This window comes from Rhineura floridana, chromosome 4 (assembly GCF_030035675.1).
Source record: "Rhineura floridana isolate rRhiFlo1 chromosome 4, rRhiFlo1.hap2, whole genome shotgun sequence".
NCBI lineage: Eukaryota > Metazoa > Chordata > Lepidosauria > Squamata > Rhineuridae > Rhineura > Rhineura floridana.
The window spans coordinates 195,971,243-195,993,492 of NC_084483.1; the positions used below are offsets into that span (position 1 = coordinate 195,971,243).

Below are 22,250 nucleotides of genomic sequence, written 5' to 3' on the forward strand. Positions count from 1 at the left end.
AATTCGGAAGCTTCAGCTGGTGCAGAACGCAGCTGCCAGACTACTGACGAGGACCAGTCGGTCTTCGCATATAACACCTGTCTTGGCGCGCCTGCACTGGCTTCCTATTTGCTTCCGGGCGAGATTCAAGGTGCTGGTTCTTACCTATAAAGCCTTACACGGCGTGGGACCTCAATACCTTGTGGAACGCCTCTCTCGATACGAACCTACCCGTTCACTTCGTTCAGAATCTAAGGCCCTCCTCCGGGTACCAACCCATCGGGAAGCCCGGAGGGTGGTTACTAGATCTAGGGCCTTTTCTGTGGTGGCCCCTGAGTTGTGGAACAGCCTCCCCGAAGAGGTACGCCTGGCGCCTACACTTTTATCTTTTCGGCGCCAGGTAAAGACCTTTTTATGCTCCCAGGCATTTTAATTTTCTTAACCATTTTAATCTTTTAATCTGTATTTTTAATTTTTGTCATATTGTGTTTTTGTAGTGTTTTTTGTTGTTTGTTTGTATATGTTTTTATGATTTTTATTATGATATATTGTATTTTATCTTGTTTGTTCACCGCCCTGAGAGCTATTCTGCTAAGGGCGGTATATAAATTGAAATAATAAATAAATAAATAATATATGTGGAAGTCAGTACTGGGGTTTCAGTTAATCAGGATTTTATATATATTTGTATCCCACCTTTTCATCCATCATGAAACTCAAGGTGGAATACATGTGGTGGTTCTCCAGCAGTCTCCCATCTGGGACCTGGCCAGACTCAGGCCTGTTTAGCTTCAGCAGAGTGGTCACCTCATGTGCCTTCAGATCATACCTGGGAGGTCTGACTGAGGGTCACAACTGACCTTCTGGGAGCCATATTTCCTGTGTTTATTTTGACAATAATTTTTTCATTTTTCTTTATCGCAGACCCACATTTCATGGAACTCATTAGAGCTTGAGATTTGCCAGACCTGAGAGCTTGGCCTATAGAGATGAGCTGCTAAGACTTTACTTTAACTTCTGTGTTTTATTCTCTCTTCTGCTAAGACAAAGACAATGCTGTTGCTTCATTTGTTTATTTGTTTGTTTGGGTATTAAATGCATTGTTATGAACCCTCCACGTCCCTGAGAATGAGGAGTTCTAGGGACAGCACCACCAGTGTTTGTTTCATTTGGATAACACAGTAATGGAAATGCAAGGTGTCTTTATTTGCAAAGATATTAGCGGAGTATGTGGAGGGAAAATGGCACTCCTACACAGCATCAGATCCACTACCTGGCATCCCCAGTGAATGACCCTGAACCCCAAGGTGCTTCCCCTTCAGCCAATCTGCCAGTTCGAAACTCTCAAGCTGCTTCTCCTGCTGTCTCTCTGCTCCATCCACTCTCTGGAGGGCTGTCATCCTCCAAGCCCCAGTGGACATTCCAATAAAAAACACAGACAGATCCCCAGTTATTAGGGACTATCCCGTAGCCATTAATGTCCATTAACAGACTATCTGGATCATTAACCAACAGAGTCATTGCTGAGTGTTAGATCACATACCTTGCAACCAAAATGTCCTAGATTCAATCTCTGGCATCTTTAGGTAGGGATGGGAACCCCCACTCTCTCTATCTAGTCATCCCTCTCTCTATCTAATCTAATCCATCACAGTTATATCTCACATTTTCTCCAGAGTGCAAGGTGGCTTACAAACTTGGTTCTTCTGCACCCAGTTTTATCCTCACAACAACCCTTTGAGGTAGGTTAGGCTCAGAGCTTGGAAGATTACTTTTAAAAAGTAATAAATTACAGTTACAATTACTTGGCAAAAAAGTAGTAATTACAGTTGCAATTGCTCTGAAAGTAACTGATTACTTTACTTTTTCTTAAAAGTAATCACTACAATTATATTTCAGTTACTTTTTTAAAAAAACGCCTACAAGGTGCTGGCCTTGGCTGCTGCACATCTAAGTAGCCTAAAACAATATTAAAACTAAACACACACACATAGGGGGTAGTAGAAGGGTTCGAATCCCCACATAGCCATGAAGCTCACTGGGTGACCTTGGGCCAGTTGCTGCCTCTCATGAAAACCCTATTCATAGGGTCACCATAAGTCGGAATCATCTTGAAGGCAGTACATTTATTTTTTATTTTGAAGATGATGATTATGATAATGCATCATTTCAAATTAATTCTGTATGAGAAGCATTCCATGCCAAGCTTGGAAAACCAAGGAGGAGGTATAAAATGTAGACAAAAATACTTTTGACAAAATGCCGTTTATCCTTTATATCTATAATTGGCAATACAGCTGAATGATGTATGTAAAGTATTTTTTCTCTTTCCCTTTTCTTTTTTATTAGTATTTTAGTACTGCTGCTAAAGTTCTGATGAAATAATAAAGCATTCATTAGCCAAATTCAAATGATTAGAACACACCACATAAATTCCACTGAAGTTGGAGTTTTTGCCATAGAAAAGACAAAAAATACATACCCTATGATAGCCCAATAGTAACCCTATTGCTTCTCATTTGCAAATGTTGCAAGATCTAAGGTAACTCTAGATCATGTGAGTTCAGGTGATGCATGTTATGTAAATTTGTATAGATATTAGCAGAGATTGTCAACAGTCTGAGATGTGTGTGCGCCAATGTGTGCGTTTACCTAAGTGGCAGGCTTTTACCCTGCACTGAGATTACTGAGACTTAAGACTTAGTAAAATAAGAAAAGCTATTTTATTTATAGAAATACATAGTAGATGGGAAAGGCATACCTAGTTCTAACTAACTAACTTGGAGGCGCAACACCCAGGTTTGGGAGTTGCCCTCCTGGCTCAGGAGGGAGAGAGCAGAGACAAAGGTGTCTCCTCTCTCTTGGATTACTTTATTGCTTAACTGCATTCTTTGTGTGCCTCTGTAATTCTCACTTTTTTTTACCCACTGTTTGAATGTCTTTTGGGAATGCCTACTGATTATTTGTTATCATTTTGGGCTGATTACCTTCAGCTATTATCTCACCAAAGTTGCATACACATGATAGATTTAAAGCACATTTTCACCACCACCCCCCAAAAAAATCCTGGGAACTGTAGTTTGTTACGGGTGTTGGGAATTGTAGCTCTGTGAGGAGTAAACTACAGTCCCCAAGATTCTTGGGGAAAAGCCATGTGCTTACATGTGTGGTGTCTACTGGGAGACTCTTATGGATTGATTGTATACTCCCAGAAGTAAATCCTATTGACTGCTATGGGAACTACTTCCAAGTAAGTATGCATGGAATTGCAGCTTTTAGGTCATGCTTGTATCAAATTGGATGAAAAAAAGTGGAAGGCATCCAATAAAAAGAAACAGAAAAAAGGTTGCAAACCAAGAATGCCATTGGCATTCTTGGTTTGCAACCTTTTTTCTGTTTCTTGTATCAAATTGAACAGTTTCCAATCAGATTTAAACACTAACCACTTAAACTGGTCAGAGTGTCATTCCCTCTATTTCTGAAGCTCAGGCTGGAAGTGTTGTTGCTTATGTAGCCATGGTATCACCATCCATACCACACATAATAAGGAGTATTAGTGGGCAAGAGGGAACCCCAAGTGTTGCAGCATACAAAAAAGTGAGAGAGAAAACAGAAAGGAGATGACTCCCAAAACAGCCCAAATGAGTACTGAGCATGCTCTGTTATGGAATGCTCAGTGAGTGAGAGAGTGAGAGAGTGAGAGAGTGAGAGAGTGAGAGAGAGAGAGAGAGATGTTTCAGCTAACAGAAAATTATAGAACGGTAGAGTTGGAAGGAACCTATAAGGTCATCGAGTCCACACCCCTGCTCAATGCAGGAATCCAAGTTAAAGCACACCTGACAGGTGGCTGTCCAGCTGCCTCTTGAATGCTTCCAATGTTGGAGAGCCCACCACTTCCCTAGGTAATTGGTTCCATTGCCATACTGCTCTAATGACTGACAGTCCTTTTTAGAGTGTTGAAAGGTGTTTCAAATAAAATTCTAACTTTTATAATAGTCCAGATTTTTTTAATGTCCATATGATTGATGGGCAGGCTGGAAAGAAAAATGACTCACTAAGGCTACATCCACACCAGACATTTATTCCACTTTAAACAGTCATGATTTCCCAGAATCCTGGGAAGTGTAATTTGTGAAGGGTCCTGAGAGTTGTTAGGAGACCCCAATTCCCCTCACAGAACTCCAGTCACAGAATTGTCTGAGAAGAGGGGCTGACTGTTAAACCACTCTGGACATTGGAGCTCTGTCGGGAGAATAGGAGTCTCCTAATAACACTCAGCACCCGTCACAAACTACACTTGCCAGGATTCTTTGGGGGAAGTCATGACTGTTTAAAGTGGCATAAATGTCTGGTGTGGGTGTGGCCAAAAGGTCATCCAGCGAGTTCATGGCTGTGGTAAGATATGAACTCAGAACGTCCCAGCTGCACCCAGCATGGAACTACACTTTCAGCAGCAAATACCAGAAAACCAACTAAATGTGTGCTGTCAATGTGCAAAGCATTTGCTGGGGTGCATTTGGGGAGGTGAAGCAGGAGGGGATGCAGAGAGGGTGCAAGGACAAGCAGAGGAGATGTGAGGACAAGCAGGGGGCACCAGGACGAGCAGAGGGGGCGGGCGAGCAGGCTGAGGGAGGCAGGACGAGCGGGGGGGCAGGGTGAGTAGGCCGGAAAGGGTAACACATACACTCACTTCCACAGCTCTTCACCTCCATTCTGCTGCTTCTGCCTTCTCCTCCTCCTTGTCCTCCAGCGCTGTCTGACTCTCCACTTCCTCCCTCGTGCCTCCTAACATAGAGCACGAGGGAAGAGCTACACTGCGCAGAAGCCCAGTTTGAGGCACATGTCCTTCCTCCACCATTCCACCAATCACAGCAGCAGATGATTTCCCCTGCTTTCCCCCCCAGTAACGTCCAAATGTAATGCAAAAAAGTTACATTCGCAGCTCAAATGTAATGAAATTACCACTCGTTCTGTTACAAACAAAATGTAACGAAGTTACCCATTCGTTGTGCAAAATAGTAACAAATTACAAGTAACTCGTTATTTCTAACGAGTTACTTCCAAGCTCTGGTTAGGCTGAGAGACTGTGACTGGCCCAAGGTCACCAAGTGAGCTTCATGGCAGAGTGGGGATTTGAACCCTGGTCTCCCAGCAGGGCCGGTCCCAAAAGGTGGCCAGGTTGGGCCCTGGCCGAGGGCCCCTGGAGCAACAGAGGCCCCTGAGGGGCCTCTCAATAGGATGGGGGAGGAGTAGCACTACTTTCCCATGATCCGTAGAGAGTAGATGCCATGGATCACAGAGAGGGAGCTTCTTTCGCCCACCCGTCTCTCCTATCTTTTGAGGCTGCGCGGGCTGCGTGCGCAGGACTGCCATTAACCAAGATGGCAACTTAGGTTTCCCTAAGGGGCTGAACCCTCCAGCACCATCTTGATTGATGGCAGCGATGTGCGTGCGTAGCAGCCCGCACAGCCACAAAAGACAGGAGAGACACAGCCAGCGAATGGGCAGGTAGAAGAAGCTCCCTCCCTGCGAGAGACAGATAGGTGTGTGTGTGTGCACATGTGTGTGTGCACGAGCGAGCCATCATGTGTGAGTGTGCACACACCAGAGCCCAGGGCAAGCTGGTGCCCAAGGGCCCCGGCATGTCTGGAGCCGGCCCTGTCTCCCAGGCCCCAGTCTGACACTCTAACCACTGCACCACTGTCTGCAACTCTGGAGGGCATCTGCCAATCAGTGTAGGCAGTTCTGAGCTTGATGGGTTCCAATCTGACTCAGTATATTGTTCCCTAGGCATCTAACAACAGAACGGCTGGCCGCATTTTAAATTTCTAATATTGTTCTCTGTTTTTGGAAATCCTATGAGTTAAAAAGCAAATTATAAATCTTCAACTAAATAAAATAATAATTTTATAAGATTGGAAGCTGGACTAAATGATCTCTCAGTATCCCTTCCAATGTGTTTATTCTATGATTGTAAGGTTAGGATCTGCTAATCTGGCTAAACTAGTAGGACTGCTGAAGATTATTTTAATGTAGTGGTGCCATTGGGGGAGGATTTGGGTGTAGAAATCTAAGGCCTTGATAAGTAGAATGAGCAAGACGGCCCCCAAGAACAGCAGAGCTGGCTTACTACATTTTGAAATAAGAGAAGTAATAATATATAAATAATATAAAAAGGAGCTGGCCTGTAAGACCAGTAAGTCTAAAATTATGTAACTGCATCACTGTGCTAATGGCCCTGGAAAGCATCTTTTTTTTTCATGGAAATTGCAGGTAAATCGCCCACAATGACTAGAGACTCTTCTGGAAAGAGAGATGCTCCCCCCCCCCCTCCAGCTCGGGATGATGTAAGGGAGAATTATCTGGCAGGCTGAAAGTCCCTCTAGATGACCTATTTTTATTGAACATTTATCCCAACTTGCTTGTACAAAGCTTACATGGCAGTTAGACTATGTTGCCTGGTCTTTATTGAGCATACATTCTGATTTGTTTATGGGATGGTTAAAAAAATGAGCATTCATCCTGATTTACTTGTGGATGTTTATATGGCTTCCCGTGAGTCATTCATTCATCCCACACTTTTCAATGGTTTTCCTCATCACTTTCCAATCTGCAAAAAGTCTGATTGATTTTTTAGCGATTGTAATTTATTGTAGTTATTTTAGGTTGTATTTATGTTTAATATATTTTTAATTGCTTTCTATTATCTTAAATGTGTAATTTGGTTTTTATGATTAATGTTAAGATGTGAGTGTTTACGATTATTTTTTCAAATATTTTGTATTGTTTTAAATGTGTAATTTTGTTTTTTCCCCCAACACTGTTAACCACTTAAAGGCTTCTTTGGAAGCAGTATACAAAATAAATAAATAAATAGTAGATCTGTTGCACTATGGTGACAGAGTGCTTTAATCCACTTTAAATGTGAAATCCTAAAGTTCCAGTATCTGCTTGAATCCCTCCCACAAAATACTGACAATCTGGAAGGACCCTGAGCCCGAGAGCTGTGTTTTAGGACTCTGAAAAACTTTAGGGTGTTGGCTGGAAGAGGTCTAACGTGAGGCAGGGGATTTGGGGACATTGTTGGGGTGTTAAGGCTGTAACTCCACCTATGCTCAACCTGTATATTTCTAAATGTAAATATTAGAAAATGTCAACAAAATGAGTTCCTTGCAACAGGGAAACTAACCCTGGGAATGAATGCCCGGCATCCTGGGAAATGCTCATCTCTCCGAGGATAGGAGTGCACATAACAATTAATAAATATGGAATTGCAGCATACATGCAAGATTCATTGCATCCTAGAACCCCCTAGTGTTGCTGAGACATTGCTTTTTCACAATTAGCTGAAAGCAGAGTTAAAGTGGTGGTTCCACAAAATATAATGCTATATTATCCAGCAACATTCTTCTCCACGGCCAATACCCTTTTAAGTCTACTTACAAGTAAGTTCTTTTCAGCAAAGATACCTTACAATATTAACTACAACAAAACTGGATTCTGGATTCTCCTTTAAAAGCGAGAAAATTAAGGATGGCAATTACCAAGAAAAGAGCTAGTGTGGAAGCAACTCAACTCTATTAATAACATGGAAAATCCCATTTTGTATATTGTCAACAAAGATGGAATAAAGTAAATGGGTTTTTAAAAAGGTTTTTTCTTTAGCATTATTGCAGGTATTGCTTTTTTGAAGCTTTTTGTTTTTCCCCACAAAAGCCCATGAAGTTGCTGGCTTATGTTATCTATTAAGGCTGATTTGTTTTCTCCTCCAGAGTCCAGAGACATGAAGTTGTGATTTAAAATATTTTCTGTGTTATGCTCTTTGGAGACAATTCTAATAAGGGAGAATGTGTCTGCACAGAACCTGAACAAATCTACTGCTCTGTTAGGATGGAAAACAGGCAATGTAACCTGACAGTCCTTAATGTGACACATAACATACTGTGTCATATATGACATCTGAAAAGGAAGAATCTCCTGAAATTGGTATGGATTCTCCACTATGACTACAATTATCCATCCTGTGTTAATACATTAGTGGAAAAAGGATTTAGTTTGCTGTAGAGATACTTTTCCTGCCTCTCGTACAAATGCACTCTGAAGCTGTCTTTTGAGAAGTACTGAGCAATGGCTTTCCAATAACTTTTAATTCAATGGATTGTTAATTTAATCAACAAGTGGCAACTATTCACCCTACAGTTGTTTAAATCAGGAAGACTTCACACGTTATGTATCTGGAGATACATAAAGTCATGTTCATGGAGGGAAGACAGACTATATCATTTTGAACAGAGTTGAAAGTAGTTTTAGAGAGGCAAGGCTTCCAATAATATATGGACACACTGCTTTTGTGCCAGCCTCTTGTCCCTGTTTAAAGTGACTTTGCAGGTTTTGGAAACAATGCAAAAACTTACAAAACATGTTTACCAGCTGTGAAAGTAGGATGAGTACACACACCATGAACAGTGATTCCCTTTTCAAACCAACTTCAACTTTTTGGGGGACAGACACACAAAATCTATAGTCTTTCTCCAGTCTTAATATATTGCTATGAGCATGGGGGTTGGAATGGATGATCCCTGTGGGTCCCCTTTCCAGCCTCTGATTTGGAATCCTGTGCCTTGAAATGAGGAACTCGCTCTGCTGGTCAAATGAGTCTCTCCTCTGTTAAGCTAATAGAGTGGCCAGGTAGGATAATGGGTCTATCAGTTGCCCAGCAACTGGTGAATGGGCCAGGAAACTCTTCAGGAGAGCCTTCCCCCCCCCTTCCTGGTGGCTAGCAGAAGTTTGTGCTTAGAGTGTTTTTGGAATAGTCTAGAGAAGAATTGTTGGGAACTGGAAGGCAGGCCGAGAGACTGGCTCTCTGCACCATGGCATTTGGGGCGCCTCCTGCAACCCAGATGGAAAAGCTGGATATTGGACTGCTGATGCCTTGAACCCCTCCATCCTAAGCTCAGGTTGGAATGTGTGTAAATAAATAAACCATATTTCACAAAGTCTCCACTGACCTTCTTCCCAAAGGAAACCAAACCCTGGATGAGTGCAGGGACCCCGGAAATCTCACCACTCGGAGATTGGGGAGGCGCACAACAATATGGATGAGGCTGCAGTTCTATACACACCTGGAGCAAGCCCCTTTGAATTCAGTGGGGCTTACTTTTGAGTAGATGTGATTACACACTTCTGACTCTAGTGCATCAGATTCATGTTACCAATTCCTACATTGTATTCGCTAGTATGTGCAGACATAACAATGATTTCTCCATCTGCAAATGCCATTTGAATTCACTCAGTTTCAGTTTTCCTGTTCTTATATACTAATAGCAAAGTTGTTTTTAAAGTGGGAACCCTTATTTAGCCAAAATGGCATCCTCATACAAGAGGGGGTTATTAGTAGGTTAGCGGAAATCCAAAGGCCTGCAGAAGTACAAAACAACTTTGGAAAAATATTTAAGGGGGCAGATTTCCAGAAGAGAAGCCATATTAGTTTATGCTGCAGCAAAACCAACAAACAATCTTAAGAAACATTAAAGATTAATAAATTTATTACAGTACAGCATAATTTCAGGTCCACTTAAGGAGGCAACTGCTGTGTGACACATACCCCAAAAACAAACAAACCAGCCCATCAACATTATTATTATTAGTAGTAGTAGTAGTAGTAGTAGTAGTCTAGTTTTGAATGTGGAATTTGTATTGTATTTCTTATGTTGATTCCTTTTTGTTGCTTAGACATTTCTGTTGAAATATGAAACTGTATATAACATACATACATACATACAGTACAGCCCACTGCCACATACAGGCTGATAGCCAAGTTTTTATTTTTCAGAATTACTGGCTTACTAATTTTTAATGTGGAACGAATTATTTTGTATGGAGGAAGATTGAGTTGTCATGAGCTGGGCAAGCCGCCACTTGCATCTGAGCTGGTAAAGCCCGAAGAAAGGTTTATCACCCTCCATGAAAATTAGACCTCAGACTCAGGCTGCAATCCTGTACATACTTATTTAGAAGATATGCTCCACAGAATACACTGAGACTTTCTTTTTAGCAAGCATGCACAGAAAAAGCTGCACGATACTGAGAGCAGGAAATGCACTTGCTCCAAGAGCTAAAATTTATATTTGGAAGAGCAGACTAATATGCTTCGCTTTCAAATGTCAGGAACCAGATGCTCTATGCTTTCTTCATAATCTCTTTTTGCAGCTACAAAAATGATATCTCTGATAGCAAAGAAACAAAATAAATAACCAGTTGTTTCCATAATCTTGTTTTTAATGTTGCTGTGATTCTGATAGAGCTTCCAAATTATAATTATTTTTTCCAGGCTAGAAACATTGTTTATTGGGAAACCAAAAGGAGGTGGTTTAGGGATGAATAACAGAAGCTGGCAAGACATTGAAGAGGGCTCAGTAATGGGGAAAGGAACAGTTTTGATCTATTATTTATTGTGATCCTGCAAATCAAGGTGCAATAAAGGTAAAACTGAGAATACTTCCTGTCTGCAGGCTTGAAATCTATGAGTTAGTTAGGTAGGTAGGTAGGTAGGTAGGTAGGTAGTTATTATTTATTTACTACCTTTCCAACAAGATGCCTAAGGCAGCATTCAACATAAAGGGAAAGGACTGATCATACTGGGGGAGGATCTAATGTAGATAGCTATGGGAAAATTCAGAAGGTTATTATATAGACTCCTTTTTTATTATTCAATATCATGAATTTATAACCATGGCACCTTTGATACTCCAGCCATTGACTGATGACAGTGGGTCAAATAAACTGGGGGAATAAATTAGAACAAAGATGTACACCAGTCTCTGTAATGGATTTAGCAGATGAACAGGTAGTTCCAGTCTCCCAGATAGAATTTGGTATTTCTAAAATGATCTTATATGTATAGAAAAATCAATCATCATACCATACATTGTCTTATTTTCATCACTGTGAGGCAGATCGGTGCATCCTAAGCAGGACTGGAACCATTGTTAAGAAAGATCAATTTCCTAATTCTAGTTGAGAATAATTTCCAAAGTACATGTATCAGGGACTCCAAGGCAGGTCATAAAAGGGTTACATGGGGAGAGACCCAAGTGTTGGCATCTCAAATACTAGCAGATGCTTCCACCTTCTCCAATTCCTTCTTGGCACAGGCACAGGAATACCTGGTAGCAGAGCTTGGAAAAGTTACTTTTTTAAACTACAACTCCCATCAGCCCCAGCCAGCATGGTGCTGGCTGCGGCTGATGGGAGATGTAGTTCAAAAAAGTAACTTTTCCAAGCTCTGCCTGGTAGGGACAGAATTTCTGGCGGTAAACAAACCATGATGAAACAAACCACTGAAAACAGTTTACATCATTTTTATAACAAATTCCTGCCCCACGCTACTGAAGCATTTTCAGACTTGGGGACCAACTGTAGCCCTCCAGGCCCCTCTGTCTGACCCTTTGAACTCTCCACAGGCCACACCCCACTTCCCCATGCATAAGCCTTGCAGAGCCAGCACTGTGCCCTTGGCAGCCCTGTAGTGGGGGAGGGAAATGAGGGCACTGCCTCCGAGCTGTGCTTCCCCCGTTTTTTTGGGGGGGGGATATCTTTTTGATTTGTGACGTGACAGACAATGACAGCCTCCATTTAAAAAGAATGACAAATTATTTTAAGAACAGAAGTAATTTAAAAATAGGACCCTCTTAAAAATGCAGTGAATAAGGCAGGGTGAATGCAGAACAAAAGCCTCATTTGGAAGAGTCCCCCAAACTCTGCCTGCTCAAGACTTTCTGTGACTGAGGGTGGATTTGTCATGATTGTAATCACCCTATAATTACTTCACTGATGCTGAAAAGAAACAGCCTGTGTAGTAACATGACCCTTGAAGAGTTAAATATTAGAACTTTGCATGGAGTTAAGCTCCACCCCTTGGACTTTCCTTTGTTCTGCTTTTCAGTTTCAGTTGTGTTCTCTACCCAGCCAGCAATGAAGAAGTATGTTTGTTTGCCTGTAGTAAGAAGTAAGAGTTTATTTATTCTGCAGTTATTGTGATGAGTAGAGCAGGATTGGGTGCTTATGGCTGAAGGATGAAATAAAGAGATAAAGTAATCTGAAAAAAATGACTACCCTAAGTCACCCTTTACTTTTTTTAAATGTATTCGCATTCATAGTCACTATTTCTTCTTCTTTTTCTTGAATACTTGATGCAAAAGATGAAAAAGCCCTATAAGAACAGAACTATTGCTGTGTAGCAAGCTGGTTGGTCACCTAGGCTGTTTCGCAATATGTGCAGCTCAGCATGAGGCCTTTTCAGGGTTTCTGGACAGAAAAATAAACCCAGCAACCAGTAAAAAAAATATCAAATTTCTTTCCACAATTAGTTTCTGATCACTTTGTCCTTTATATAGCAGCCAGTTAAAAGGTTTTCTCTTGATTGTCCAATAGGAAGGAAAATCTAAGAGGAACAAAACTAGAGGAGGAGTTAACAAACACACCCTAAAGTGCGTATTTTCTCTCTGCCCTTCCCTAAAGTTGCAGTATGGCCAAGTTTGTTTTTCAGATGGAATCTAAAACTGAGATACCTAATGCAGCATCAAAGCCAAACTCAGAAGCTCACTGTCATTACCAAAGTAGTCCAGTTCATGAAGGTTCAGACCACAGATGAAAGCAAACTGTAGCTATAGGCACAGTCAAGCTTTTAAGCCTGGTATTCCTGAGGGGTCTTTCTCAAAAAAGGGTGAGACAATTTAACAGATTAAACTTCATTCATGTAAGTTAACATCCTCTCTGGATGGAGGAAAAGTGAAGTCACTGCCTTCCCTTCCCTTGGCTTGGCTCTCACATCTTTTCCACCTGGGGGGGATTGGCTGGTGCTACGCCCCCCTCCCCCCAAAATGCCCCACCTAGAAATGATATAGTCCAGTGAGTTGTATCCAGCATTGGTCCTACTCAGGCTAGATCCATTGAAATTAATGGTCATGGCTAACTTAGTTAGGTCCATTAATTTCAGTGGGTCTACCCTGAATATAACTTAGTTAGACACAACCCTTATATGTCTTATGCTGTGCTGGGCATAAGTGTCACTTCACCCATTCAACAGCTTCAGTTTAAGCTAATGCCACTTCAGAAAGCCTGTCTAGAGCACTGATTCCCCAAATTCTTTCCCCACGGACCACTTGAAAATTGCCAAGGGCCTTGGCAGACCACCTAATGATTTTTCTGCTTGCTGTGGCAGTTGTAATTCCATAGAGTTCAAACTGTAATACAATACAAAATACAAAAGAAGCAATTAAAATACAATTAAAAATCAGTTTGACTATTTAAGGCAATGGATATCCCATCTCCACTCTTCAACCACAAATCCACAAACATGTCAAGGACCACCTGAATGAAGTTCGAGAACCACTGGTGGTCCATGGACCGCAGTTTAGAAACCCATGGTCTATAGCAGCCTTTCCCAACTAGTGGGCCACCAGATGTTGTTGGACCACAACTCCCATCAGCCTCAGCCAGCATTGCCAATGGTCAGGAAAGATGGGAATTGTGGTCCAACAACATCTGGTGGCCCACTAGTTGAGAAACGCTGGTCTATAGCCTGGTCTTTCCAGCCAATAAAGTGTAATTCTCTATCCGTAAAGCAGATTAGGAAAGATGGATGTTTGTAGGTGTGGGTATGAAGAGAATGCTGGCTAAATTTATGAAGTGCAAATGCATTACAGTTATTCATCTCAGAGTGTTTAGAGGACGAGGTGACAAAAGGCTTCTGGCTGGCCAGTTCACGACAGGGCTTTGTCATGTCTTGAATGAGATTAGGTGGACAAATGTGAACAAGTGCATGACAATTAGCACAATGTGAAATGATTTGAGTCTTTAGGCTGCAATTGTATACACACTTACCTGGGAATAAGTCCTGTTGAAGTCATACGTAGGCATTCATAGCATGGGACTGTTTGTCTTTCTTATATTTCAATTTGCTTTTGGTAGATAGGATTAGAATGTCAGTTGGCAAGTGTTAATTTCCATGCAACTCAAATCTTACCACCCTTATAAAACCAACCTCTGGAAGCTTGGCCTTTCAACAGGTAAATTAAAAAAAAATAGCATATATATTGTTGAGTACCAAGTCATTCCATTAGCTGACAGCTCTAAGTTGCACAAGAATATATGACTATCGTAATATTGACAACATGATTGAATTGTTTTTTTGATGGATGTTCCCTACTGGGTATTTCAGGAACAATTTAAATGGATCATCATAAATAGGAAAAAAAAGACATTAAAGAAATCATGTTTAGTAGGTCTCGATTGTCATTTCTGCATTTGAAAATGCACATTTAAGAAATCTCTGCTCTCCTAGGAGGCAGTCATTGCTGTTCTATATAGTTATGGAATGAAATATACTTTGTGCTAAGGGTAATATATGCTTCTACTTGAAGCTCTTTGTTGGAAACAAAGCAACACAAAAATAAATGACATCTCAGTAGTTCTATTCATAAGTAGTGCTTTTGGCATGTAAATACTTTTTTTTCTTGCTGTTAAGCAAGTCTCCTGTATAAAGTATTGTAAAGAACCTAACATGTAGCCTTTCAACTTCAACAGAGTTTTACAAATATAATTTTTGGTCACTATGAAGATAAATAGTGCTTTTCACAGAAGCATAAAAACATGGAAGGGCTTCTACATAGAATAAACATATTTTTACACATAATTTTCTATTGATTTTTACTGGGAGGCTTATAAGGATATAAGAAACCATTTCAGAATAATGATTTTGGCTTGTTTTATCCCAGGATTCTCCTAAGCAACCTAGGGACATGCATATGTTTGGGGAGCCCAATACAGATTGTACACATCCTTGGATCAGCAATCTGTCAGGGATTAGTTTATGTATTGGCATCTTCCCTCAGTGTGAAGTTAAATGAGATAATAAGGCAATCGGAAATGGCACAGTGGTGGAAGAATAGGAGGCCTGGATATATTTTTGCTATATGGCAACTGGCAAGGTTATGTCTAAGGGCCTCACTCACATGTCATCAGATGGAGTATGTTGCAAGGTTCCATCCTTTGGCAAAGCCCCATTTGTTGTTATATGAGCAGAGCTTGGTTTGATCTTTCAAAGACCATGCTGGAAAACCTTTGGAAACAGCGGGAAAGCAAGATGAAATTTAGATAGAGTTTATGAGCAATAAATAAAGGCACATACTTAATAAGCTAAGAAAGGAATGGAAACATTTATTATGATTTATTTATGGTAACTATAGCTCAATATTATAAAAGTTTAAAATATTACCTTTATCTGAATATGAATCAATGATCTGAAGAGGGAAATTCACCTGCGTCTAGGATGAATTTTATTTTTGTTATTCTTTATATAATTCCCCCCCCCCTTTAAATTATGTACACTGCTTAGAACAGATGTGGGGAACCTTTGGCCCTCCATATGTTGCTGTAAGAAACGTGGTTTTCCTTAAGGGAAAAACCCCCTATGAGACCCCAAAAATGGTCTCCTGTGGAAGACCCACGACAGAGACAAGTGTGAATCAATTTTAAAAGCTTTTATTTCGTACTTGCAAGGACGGGTGTCCTACCAGAAGGCAGACACACCCAAATGACATTGGTACAAATCTTTTATCCCCTAGTCCGACGCTTCATGCCCTCCCCTGTTTTCCCCATTGGTCAGGTACTTCCAGGGTTCACAGCCTATCAGATCCGCCTGTCCCTGTCACATGAAACTCCTCCCCTGTTTACATCTCCCACTCCTCAGTTTTAGGCTACCTTATACCCTTATTTATTATTTCCCATATATGGTATATTGCTCCCCTCCCCTGCTCATTAACTAAGCATAAAAACTCCCTTTACATCAAGCAAAGCAATGAAGGGCTAAAAACATCAGCTGAATTAGTCAAGTGTAAATCCCCTTTCTATTTTGAAGTGGAACTTGACCACAAACTGTCTGTTCTGGCTGCTTTGTTTGAACTTCAGACAGATGTCCTATTCTAAGAAAAAGCCCCTTTTCTCTATCTACGTTAACTCCAGCTTCTATAGAATTATCTACTGCAGTCTATTAACCTATTAACCATTTATTCTTAACAATAAAATCACATATTTTATTTATCCTTAGAATATTCTGAAAAAGCAACATTTTATATACATTTCTCTCATTGCTGAACTATAACTCCCATCTGCTCTAGCAAGCATGGCCAGGGATGATGTTCGGCAACTACTGGAGGGCCAAAGGTTCCCCATACCTGGCTTAGAAATTCTGAATATTAAGTAGTGCATAAATACCAGAAATTAAAAAAAAAATGTGGGCTTTTTTTATCCTTCCTCCAAGGAGCTCAGGTGTACAAAAAGGTGGACAAAGCTTCCCCCAAACCTTATACTCAAAAACAACTCTTTGTGGTATTCAACTAACTTTTTGCACTACCACCACAATTAGTGCTAAGCAACAGGATTCCCCACTCCTCCCTCCATTTATGCCCTGCCCCAAATCTGCTCTGGAGGGTTGAGGGGAAACCCATAGCAGGCTTAGGGGGTGCACGAAGAGAGGAGAGAGGGAGATCATTCTGTTGCGCAAGAAGAAATCTCTGTGCTGATGGAACAATTGCCTTAGGAGTATGCTGAGTGCAACTCTAAGTGATTATTCCAAGGTCACCCCACAGAGGTTCATGGCTGAATTCCAGCCCTTATTTGACAACTAACTGCTATACTATGCTGGCTCTGTAAATACATTCTAATAAAGTATTCATCTGGGCATCGTTTGGACAAGTCCAAAAATGCACCAAGTCACAGGCAAACTGCCAAATGTCAACAGATCGTACATACCACCCTGAGTCTTACCCCTTCATCCTCCAGGGCACCACCTATGCTTACATCTGTACTATACATTTAAAGCTGCTTTCAGACCATTGCTATTTTGAGGATGGAATCCAGCCAGCATATTGAGATTGCACATTAAAATGGATTTGGTGCTCTTGAGCAACAAACCCATTTCCAAAACGAAAGCCCCAGACTTTTTGCAGTAAAGAAAATGACAGGAAAATTTGTATTGGAAACTGGGATAGCAATCACTTGACATGGTTTTCGTTAACCTCAGCACAAACAGCAATAAACGTTGAACCTCTGATTTGTGAAAACAAATCAGGATGAATGCTTAATAAACAGGTTGTCTGGAAAAGCCCTAAGAAAACAGGGAAAGGCTTATATGACAAAACAGAATATAAACAAGGGACATTACAGTCCAATCTGAATGAAATTGGTTCTTGGAGGAGATATAATAGAATTTATAACCTATTCAATTTTGTTTGAATTAATTGCCCTTGAAGGTTTGTTCAGAATTTTTTCCTCTCTTGACTTTGCTATAGAGTTTCAAATTATATTAGATCTACAGCAAAAATAGTTGCAAAATTAAAACTATGTATTCTCTGTAAGCAGGTTTTAGAAAGATAGGAGATTCTGGCTAGGCCAATGGACAGTGTACTGCAACAGAAACTGCGGAGGTGGTGAGAGTTTGCCATCTGGCAAATACCCCCAAACAAATGGCTTCACTAATTACTCTTATATTGTATTCAATCAGGCTCAGCTGGAACACATGACTGGCATATTTAATTATGCTAAATTAACAATGAGTGTGCCAGATACTGTCTTCGATGCAAAATACATAAGCATTGCTTTTTAGAAGGGAAAAGGGCATGGCCCCAATCACTGTGCTTCCTTACATTAGTAAAAATGATAGAATATTAGCCAAGATCTTGTGTAGTGGGTTATTTCTCAAGGAGTTTGTGCATTAAACCAACATTTTTAACGATTCCTTTTTTCTGACTCATTAGATTGTGAAGTTTGAGTATATTCAGAGCTGAGGAATTGATGGCATTTCAACGGATATGATAAAAATGCTTTTCTCCAATCTTACGTTTATATAGTTGCAGCAGAGGAAAATATGGGGTCACTCCACTGGCTTGGCTGAGACCAGCTACCATTTGGTTCCCCCTTTCCATTCAAGCTGGTGGTTATAAGAACTTTGTAACTTTAAGGACTGCTGCCTTTGTTTGCTTGTTTTCCTCTTTCCTCCTCACCCCATTTTCCTTTTGTGTTGTATCTTTTAGATTATAAACCTGATGGCAGGAACTGTCTTGCTTATTATTGATATTGTATAAGCCACTCCAGGAGCCTCTTTGGCTGAAGAGTGGAGGTAAAATGAGTGAATAAATTAGAATTTATGCAGCTAACGCAGCACTGCCATTTCTTCCTGTTGGAATCTCATCCTGAGTTGACTCTGCTATGTCATTTGGTAGGGTGTGTGATTATTCTTCCTACATAGCTTGGCCACCCTTCAGAGTACTACCCCAAGCTATGGGACAAGAAGTACCTCCTACTCTGTGGAGACTTTAGAGCCCTGATATGTATATCAGAGCCTTGGTTGGCTACTCTAGCTAGATCAAGAAGAGAGAAGTAGCATCAAGAGCCTGTTTTCAAACCTAGTTTTCTAGACTAAAGAGGGTCTTTTCACACCTGAAATTGCATCCATATCAGCTTCTGCTCTGGTGGTATCCTGCTAGCATTGCAGTGCAGAGAGAGCCTCACAGCCCCCTTAGATCACACAGTAAGACCTTATGAAGGTTAAAGTGTGGCACCCCTTTCCAGGGCTGTAGTCATCCAAAGTTTTTGGGGGGGGCTTAGACCCCTTACTTTATTTGGAGCAGAGTCCCACCCTATGTCTCCAGCATCCTACAAGCCAATCAACATGAAGGGGAGTGTGTTAGCCACTGAGAAGAATTTTCTAACATGCTTCCTGTCCTTTTCTGTTGATTGGAGTCAATCAGAGTGAAAGGAGGTGAGTCAGCCACTGAGAATACTAGTTCTCAGCTACCCTTTCATGCTGATCAGCTCCTAGGGATGTCTGTTGTTGTGTGAGAGGGTGTTTGGGGGAAAGACTGAGGAGTGTGGAGATGACAACAGCGAGCACACAAGTGAGGAGGTGTGGCTGTGAAGGGGCATGAGTTTCTATTCATGAAGGGACACTTTATGTCTGAATTTGCCACTACTCTACTGCCCCTTGCAGACATGTAGCATACTAGGATGAGCTGGGTGGATTACACCTGGTTGGGCGTGGGCTATCGCTTTGTCTGTATCTAGGCAGAAGTGGTTATCTGCTGCCTATAATGGACTGACATCAATGCTTTATTTTGAGGTGTTCCCCTTGTGTGTTTACAAAATGAATAAATATGGAACGGGGCGGAGGGAGATTCATGTACTAATAAAATAACTGAGTACATTACTGAAAATATGTAAATAAAATGCATTTTCTAATAACTATGAGTGTGTTATCTGAATAATGTGTTACTGTATTAGAGGATGAATCCTTATTTTTAAACTCTCTTTCCAGTCTAGCTCTGCACCCGGAAAAAACCCTTGTTGCTACAGGGCAGGTTGGGAAGGACCCTTACATTTGCATCTGGGATTCCTACAATGTACAGACTGTTTCTATTTTAAAGGATGCACATACCCATGGAGTTGCCTGCTTGGCTTTTGCTTCAGATGGCCAGGTGTGTATATATTCAGCTTCTAATTCTGTTATATTTCAATTGTACGGTATGGAGGAAGAAAAAGAAGAAAGGCATTCACATATGGAATGGTTTGACTGACTTTCATGTCACTTCACAGCGTTTGTGGACACAGCTCTGCAACCACATTGCTGATTCAGGCATTTCCTTTGCATTGTGTAACCACTACTGTTTCACCCAGAATCAAGAATGAATGCCATTGTTTTCATACCTTCTAGGTTTTGGCTTTTTGGCCAATGTTAAGACGTGGTCATTTCAGGAGGCCTTTGGAGTAGCCTTTGGAGAGTTGGTTTAGTTGTGCCCTTCTGTTTTTAATGTGTTCTCTCTTTGTTGCCACCTTAATGTTTTATTCTCTTACTGTGGATTCGTTGTTTTATGGAATTATGTTTTACTGAGGATTGTAATGCTTTCTGATGTGCATATAGAACTGTGTGCTGTCAGTGAAGGTCCTGTTAGGGCCAAAAAGCAGGTTAGAAATTGAGTAAGTAAGGATAATCCATACACTCACCACCAACAGTCTGCTATTCATGGGCAGGAAGTTGTGTACCTTTTCTAATCCTCATCCCCGTTTCTTACCTGAGCATCTATTATGGATAGTGTCCTTTTTGTTTTGGCACACCTGGTGAATGTGGCAACCAGCAGCTGCCCTAAAAACAAAATGTGGAGCTGGAAAGAAGGACAAAGTTTATTATTATTATTATTATTAAAACTCTGTATGACCCCATTCAGCAGTTTCATGTAAATGGTAAACAACATGGGGACAGAACTGTCCCCTGCGGAACCCCATACTGAAGAGCGCATGGAGCTAAGCAGTGCTCTCTAGAACCACCTTCTGGAGCCAGCCAGCCAAGTAAGAATGGAACCAATGCAATGCGGTGCCCCAGTTCGGACAGTCGCCCCAGAAGGATACCATGATTGATGGTATTGAAAGCTGCTGAAAGATCAAGGAGGATGATCAGAGTCACACTTTCCCTGTCTCTCTCCTGACACAGGTCATCGTACAGGGCCACCAAGGCAGTTTCCGTACTAAATCCAGGCCTGAATCCTGAGTGAAATGGATCTAGAATATTTCTGAGGGAGCCAAGAATAGTCTTGCATATACTGCTAGCAGAAGACCAAAACAGCAGTAATAGCTGGATTATGTGTGAATCTTGGTTGAAGGAGCATACCTTTCCCTAGATATAATCACACTGACACTGTGGCTTTAGGAAAACAAAAAAGCTTACATTTATTATAGGAGGAAGTACACATTACATAAGAACAATCCTAGTTCCAGCTAAGTTAGAAATGCAAAGAGAAATGCTTCCTCTTTGATCTCTACAGGAAAGAGAGAGAGAGGAAAGACGCCTCCTCTCCCAAGGTTGGACGAAGAAGGGAAGAGTCAGCAACCTTAAGAGTAAGTCTAGCACCTGAAGGAAGGTCAGCACAGGTTAGGTCAGAACGACAGTCTACAAAGTAAGGAGCTTCCCCATGCAGACCCTTCAGCAAGCTGACTGGCATCCCAACACTTCCAACATGCACAAGCTGTCAGAGAAAAAATTCAGAAAGTTAAAGTTCTTTAACTTTCAGCACCTGCAATTCCATAGCCAGCTTTGCCAGTAGTTGCTGTGTAAAGCAGCACCTTTGTCAAAAGGGACATCTAATGCTTCCCATCTTGGCAGTAGTTCACAAGCCAGTTTACAGCATCCTTCTTGTCTCTCCTCTTCGCCCTCTACTCATTTTCTCATTGGAAACTCTTCATGCTTCTTTACTAGAGGCCCCACCAAACATTTTAATTGTGCATTCAGGATGATTTGTGCACATGATGTTATCAGAGCGGTCATACACGATCACACTTTCAATACTTTTTGTACCTGCAAAAGTTTTGTGATGGTCATAGTGCTTCATTTCCATCCTGCAACCTCCTGCTGAAATCCCGTAATTTTTCATACCACAAATGTTCGGGGCGTCTGTGTGTCCTGTTTTTGATTGCATGATAGACTCTCCAGACAGCAATACTGTGGTAACATTGGGGAAGCACTGCTAAACAACTAATAAAGCAGAATAAATCCACCACTAATGCATTATTATTGTTTCAAAAAAATGTTGCAGAATACACCTTCAGTCAAACCCCAGTCTAGAGAGCCCCTAAAACAGGCCTTTATGCCTTTTTTAGCTATCTCTTTATATCTTTGCTGGCATAAACCAAATGTTCACATATGAGTTAATTTAATAATACCTGAAAGTAATCCAAGCAGACTTCTCAGTTCTGATGTTCTGTTCACATTGCTGACTATACACAGGCCTGTAAAACGGAAATTAGAAGCTAATCTGATTTATTTCCTTGTAAATATATCACTCTCTCCATAGGAAGGAAATGAGAAAGGTATTAGGGAGTGAGCAGGGTTAAGTGATCCCAGTTTATTGCATGCTGTTGTTTTAGGGCATTTTTTCCCATAGGAAAGTTCAGCAGGTATACTAAGAGAAAAGGGTATATCTGCACTGCATACTAAAACAAGTTTAACAGTAATTCCCCCTCCTCTAGCATTCCTGGGAAACATAGCTCTGTGAGGAGGAAAACTAAGGATTTCAGAGACACCTAAGTAGGGATGGTAGAATCTATCAATTTTGGTTCTTGCAGTTTCTAATTTTTCCAGTCTTAAATACAGTTCTCCACATTTTGCAGCAATCTGAGAAATGTTTAATAAAAATTATTATGAAAATTCTTCAGCATGTTAGGGC

General features: G+C 41.0%; 1 protein-coding gene across 5 annotated transcripts in view; it reads left to right on the plus strand.

Moving 5' to 3' along the window:
* The window catches only part of EML6 (EMAP like 6), a 227,115-nt gene that overhangs the window by 41,282 nt on the left and 163,583 nt on the right, over nt 1-22,250 (plus strand). For all 5 annotated transcript variants that reach the window (XM_061625728.1, XM_061625730.1, XM_061625726.1 and 2 more), the window contains exon 3: nt 19,352-19,511. In XM_061625728.1, coding sequence (XP_061481712.1) covers nt 19,352-19,511 — 160 coding nt within the window. The remainder of the gene's footprint in view (nt 1-19,351; nt 19,512-22,250) is intronic.